At 41.4% G+C, this 6,000-nt stretch overlaps 1 protein-coding gene across 2 annotated transcripts in view; it reads left to right on the top strand.

Annotated features, from left to right (window-relative positions):
• Positions 1-6,000, top strand: part of LOC131192946 (netrin-4-like) — a 66,937-nt gene continuing 60,937 nt past the window's right edge. The window contains exons 1-2 of one of the 2 annotated variants that reach the window (XM_058172577.1): positions 1-282; positions 768-922. In XM_058172577.1, the coding sequence (XP_058028560.1) occupies positions 835-922 (88 nt within the window). In that variant the 5' untranslated portion in view covers positions 1-282; positions 768-834. Of the gene's footprint in view, positions 283-318; positions 923-6,000 lie in introns of those variants that run through there. The other variant, XM_058172579.1, reaches the window with a different exon arrangement.

Raw genomic sequence — 6,000 nt, 5'->3', positions numbered from 1 at the left:
CTGCTCCGTCTATGAAGCAGAAAGCGAGGAGGAAGAGGGGAGAGGAAGGAGAGACCCCGAGGATGCCGTGGGAGTCGTCGGGTTTTGCTCGAGACAAGCGCCCGACATCGCACGACGGATCGTCCGGGAAACCATCGTCCTGGCTGGGTTCCCCACTGAGCAACTCCCTCCCCTCCCCGGTCTGTTGCCTCGGAGTGAAGGAGCCGGAAGGAGAGTCGGTGTAGTGGTGCCTAACACGAAGGCAGCTTTGCCCCGGAATGCACACTCGTTAGGAGATCTGAGGTAGGTGGGTGGGGTGAGGGGAGAGAGGAAGGGGAGACGAAAGAACCAGCCCAGGATAAGAGATTCCCGGGGTGGAATCGAGAACTCGGGACCCGGAGACCGATTGACGGTGCCTCGTGTTTTTGACCCAAATGGTCTGCAACAGCAGCAGGAGCAGCGATTTTGGCGCCTGCTCGCTGCACGGCTGCCTTTGCCAATCCCGCGCGACTTTCGCCGACTCTCCGGAGGGGCGAGCCGGGGAGAGAGGGGTGGGGGGGGTGTCTCCCCCTCAAAGCCCGCCAGCGGGGCTCGAGCTACTTGGCGGCGATGGACGGCCGGGACTGACACGCAGCAAGAGAGCGCGGCGGCTTGGGAAAACGCGACCCCTTGGGGAAAAGGAAGGGGGGAGCTTAAAAGAGAAATGACAGGGCGAAAACCCGGCAGTCCCAGAATCGTCCGAATAAATTACGAGGGGTTGGAGTTTTGTTTTCTTTTTCCTGCCAAAGGTTGAGTGGGCACCAGACATGTAAAATAGCCTTAATTACTATTTACGACCTCACGTCGGTGGCGAAGATGGATTTCGTAGACGGAGTCACGCAACATAAAAGCTTAACGCTGATCGTATTCCTGGAGTATATTATTTTTGCCCAGCTTGGAGCAGGTAAGCAGAAATAAACAGTAAAGGCGTTTAAAGCTTGCGGATACTTCAGATGAGTCTTTAAAAGCTTTTCGTATTCAATTTGAGTTTAGTAAAAAAATAAATAAATTAGTAAGTCTCCATTCACCTTCATTTAGATCTATACATTTACAAACTGTTGGAATTTGCTTATTATAATCGCTCTTGTCCTCATTTTAAAACCAGAAAAGTGAGTTCAGAAATTTCCCATTCTAACAATTTAATGTAAAGTGTCAGGGAAGAATGTTTAAGTTTTGCCTAATTTTCAAGAGTGAGGGTGAGTGGGTGGGTGGGTGGGTGAGAATGTATTGATGGCCATTCCAGTTTGGATGTTAAGATTTCATATTCTGCAAATGAGCCACTTTATTTCATGCCCTGAATATGAATAATTTTAAGGTGGTTATGTATGTGCAACCGTAAGTTCAAAATTTCTGTACAGCAAGCACCTGACACAAAGTTTTAAGTGGAATAAAGCATGATAAGAACATAGAAGAATGGGATGGATGTACCAAATCTGAATCAAGTTGTCCACTAATGTAAAAGTGGCCCCTTGGTTTTTCAACAAAAATACCTTTAGAAAGACATTTAGAAGAACCGTTTTTTATTCTAAAAACTATCCCCAGGCATAAAGATTAGAGATGTGTTTGTAACAGAGAGTTTGAGGCAAAGCCTTCTGTGTTTAGACAGCCCCCTAGTGTCGCTGAAGCATAAGGCTTCATTTCTTGAGACAGAAGTTCCCCTTAGAAGACACTGATTTAAAAAGCTTAAGAAGATATTGTTCGGCCATGGATTACCTAACAATTAAGTTAATTATCATTGCCTATGTTGATACAACATGCTAAACTGCAAATTATGGTTTACAAGGCATAATTCACACATTGCATCAAGCCAAACCAAACAAGTGAACCTACGGTTTAGCAGCTGACTGGCAAAGTCTTTAGCAGCTGACTGGCAAAGTCTTTTCCAGGTTTTGCATAGGAATCTTTCCCAAGTGTAGCTTACAACATTGGGGCTGAATGGGAGGCTGCCTGCATGGAAAACGTGTACTTAAGGAAACCGTCATATGGAAAACCTGTTCCATTTCTCTGCTGGCTGGTAGCAGTTTTGATAAAACAGACTTTGCCAAATTTACCAGTAATGCTATCCATTGAAACTGAGGTGGGTGGGAACCAAAGATAGGTCATCTCCATAGACACAGAACCTTTTCCCACTGCAATTTGCACATGGGTGTGCTTTCATTGGGCTGAGGGTTGCCTTCAGCCATTCTCAATGATGTAACACATCATCCAATGACATGTTCCTCTTAGAATTCCATCCTACAACATTCCTCCTGTTTGGGAAGGGATGGGCAGCTGGATATCTAAATTAGCAACTTTTTCCAGCCTTAGGGATTGTTGTGGAATGACCGCAGTGGCCCAAGGGCTTCCACGTGGCCAAAATCTTGTGAGACCTCACGCAAGATTGCTAAACTTTTGCAAAAAAACAACAACCCTTTTGATCCCTTGGGATTACAAGAAAAACGTTTTGTAAGGCCAGATTGTTAAGGAATGGTATGGAGGCTGATGAGCACTGCTGGGTATTTTTCCTGCCATCTGGCAGAGCAAAACCCCTTCTCAGGATAAATCTTCATGTAATAATAGCTGGATAGTGCCACAGATTTCAGACCAGGATTTTCTGGCTCTGTTGTAAAAAAAAAAATGTCCAAGTACAATGTACTAGTTCCTTTGAATGGCAGCCAAAGATCTGTCACCCCAGAAAGCCATAGAGCCTGCCTAATGATTCAAATATGATTTGCTAAGATTCTCTACTAATCAAATAATAATGAAAGCATTAAAAAAAATGGCTGGAGGGAACTGTTGACTCTCAGATCCAAAAGCCTATATAGGCATCCAAAGGCCTGCATAGCACACTGCAAATATGTAATATACAAGTTCCATTTCAGTTCAACAGTTTAATCCAGATTTGTGTCTTGCTCTTTGTTCTTTCCAGCACGATAGCTCTCAATAAGATTCAATAAAGATTTTGGCCCAATAGCTATGGAAAATCATAGTCTCTGGCTATCCCTTACATTTGTTCAGTAAAACAACAGATATCCAGTATAATGCAGTGTGAACATTACTGTAATAGAAAAAAAAATTGCAATATTTAGCTTGATTTCTTACAGGCATGGCAGAATTAAGATGTTGCTGCTTCTTTTTTTAAATTCCTCTTCCTGCTGCCAATCCAGAAGTTCACAAATTCTTATTTGTTAAAGCATTGCAAAATGCCAAGCAAAGAAGGAAGAATCTTGTTTTGTCTCTGCCCTATCTGTGTTCAACTATCCCACACCGATATGAAAAACTGGAAGGCTGTAATTGGCTGAATGTAGCTTTATTGTTTGGCATGACTAAGAACGCCATGGACATGACTTCCCATTTTGTGATGGGAAGCAAATTAAAAGTTTGATCGTTTGGCTTTTGTTTTGGAGATCATGTAAAATCATCTTGTGATGAATTACAACACACAGCTGACCCAAGAAGACCTGGCATCTAAGGAAGGAAGGAGAGAATCCGCCTTTGATGCAGAGGTGAAATGCTACTGGACCGGACTGGATTACGCAATCCGGTAGAGATCGTGGCCAATAGTTCAGCGATCCGATAGCGATGGTGGAGCAAAGCTCTGCCCACCCACCCGGGTATCATTACTTCCTGGTTTTAACCAGGAAATAATGTGTTTTTTACCTTCTGCGCATGCGCAGAAGGTTTTGCTCATGTGCAGGTTTTGCTCATGCTCAGAAGGTCTGCGTGCGCATGTGATGTGCACACCTGCGTGAGCAGTATGTGCACTTGCGAGCCGGTAAGGAAGGTAAGTAGATTTCACCCCTGCTTTGATTCTTTCCTTTTTTCTTCTCCCGTCTTGGTACCTGATTCTGAGGTGTCATAAAAGCAAAATATTATGGCTGAAGGGGCAATGGAGGCAGTCCATGTTTTGACAGCACAGGTGCCCTTCATAGCCCCTTGCCTTATTTAAGGTCCTCTTGGAGCAAAGGTCAGTGTTTAGTCTGCATGCACTCTAGACAGCTTCTGCAAAAATAAAGCAGGCCTCGTTCCCCTTGAGTCTTCAGTCTGAAGAATCCTTAAGAATTGTTCATGTTGCCCATCAATCTTACTTGGTAATGGTGAATGGTTTGAAAAAAGCAGGAAGCCCAAGTTATATTGACCCGCTCTATTAGTTTGCAGTCTTTCCCTGTCATCTCATAACAAAGACTGGGACTCTTGCTAGATATCTACATGATATGCAGAGAAGATTTCCAACTTGTATTTGTTTAAATAAAACACCACCACTCCTCACTATTTTACATTGCTCAAAAGTTCAGAATAACCTATATGGGTATGAATAAGCTATATGGGTATTTGTATGAAGGAAACACAAGCTCTGTTCAGGTCTGTAATTCAAAACAAATTTGTGGACACAGGAGTCATTATTGGTGTGTGTGTGTATGTGTGTGTTTCACTAGATTTTCAGACTTGTACACTAAGAACAAAATGACAAGTGGATCCCATTATCCCATTCCTGCAAAAATCATGCAAAATTGAGCTGTTCTAATTTGTTTAATAGCAAATATAAAGATTATTGCATGAGTACAGAAAGGGCACTTTGCAAGGCAAAGCTGGTGGAGAGTTTTAATTCTGGTTTAAAATTTAAGTGGATAGAATTCTGTGGGGTCTCTGGTGACCCCAGTAACATCATCCATTATCTGGATGTATATACAGAACAATGTTGTATTTTGAATGAAGCTGTGATCGACTACTTTCTATATAATGCTAAGCCATAAACCAGCATTCAGTGGAGCTCCCCATCATACTGATCTAGAAAATTATTGCTGAAATTATTATTGCTTCAATAGAAAGGATAACATTTTTCTCTTCCTAATGTTTTCCTGCAAGTGCAGGGTATACTTTTCAGAATGGAGAGCATATGATATTTCTAAATATAATGTGCGTGTTTGTGATGCTTAATATGCTACGTAAATCCATGCTCACCTTTTCATTGGGGTTCTGTTTCCTGATCTCACTAATTCTCAGCTCGAGAACTTGGTTTGTTTATTTGTTGATAATAGAGAGGAATACTAATACTAAAGCACTGATTGTTTGCTTGACAGAGGTTGATTAAATTCAGTTGGATGGTATTAATGGGGCCTCACTATAACATTGCAACTTTTCACAGAAAGCTAAGTCACATTGCTGTCTCAGGGTAGTCAAAATAGTTTAGTTACAGTGATTTATATTCTCCTTCCCATCCCAATTAGGAACACAGAAGGGGGCCAATGAGATATATGAAAAAGTTCTACTGGACACGGTTGAAAACCAAAGGGTAAATTAGATTGCAGCAGAGAGTGTGATTTAATCAGAGTACATAAGAAAATAAGCAAAGCAGTGCAGGTTCAGGCCAACAATTTTGTTTTCTCTAAAGCTCTGCCAATAGGAAGCTCATAGATAGGACATAAGGACATAATTGTCCCTCATGTTTTCCCATCAACATTGCTACACAGTAAAAAAAAAAAAACCATCACGATGAGAAGCCCCTGATAACCTTATTCTCTAGGAAGTTTTCCAGTCCCCTTTTATTACAAGTGCTTTTATACCATTTCAATAAAAAAAAATGAAGCTGCTTACATAAGTGGTATGCAGTAAACTGCACTCTACATAAAATTTAATTAACATAATGAAGAAAAGAACAATAAGTGTGGCCATTTCATGAATGGCACCCCTGTACTTCCTAGGTATATACATCTTCCATATCTCAATCCTGAATGCCTCTTTAAATAATAAAATGTGTCCACTTACTTTCTAATTACCAAGCTTATTTCTGAGGCGAGCCAGTTCTACAGAATAGAATAGAATAGAATAGAATAGAATAGAATAGAATAGAATAGAATAGAATAGAATAGAATAGAATAGAATAGAATAGAATAGAATAGAATTCTTTATTGGCCAAGGGTGATTGGACACACAAGGCATTTGTCTTGGTGCATATGCTCTCAGTGTACATAAAAGAAAAGATACATTCGTCAAGAATCATAA

The sequence above is a fragment of the Ahaetulla prasina genome, chromosome 2 (assembly GCF_028640845.1).
Source record: "Ahaetulla prasina isolate Xishuangbanna chromosome 2, ASM2864084v1, whole genome shotgun sequence".
Classification (NCBI taxonomy): domain Eukaryota; kingdom Metazoa; phylum Chordata; class Lepidosauria; order Squamata; family Colubridae; genus Ahaetulla; species Ahaetulla prasina.
Note: the sequence above shows the minus strand (reverse complement) of the source record. Positions and strands in the feature narration are given on the sequence as shown.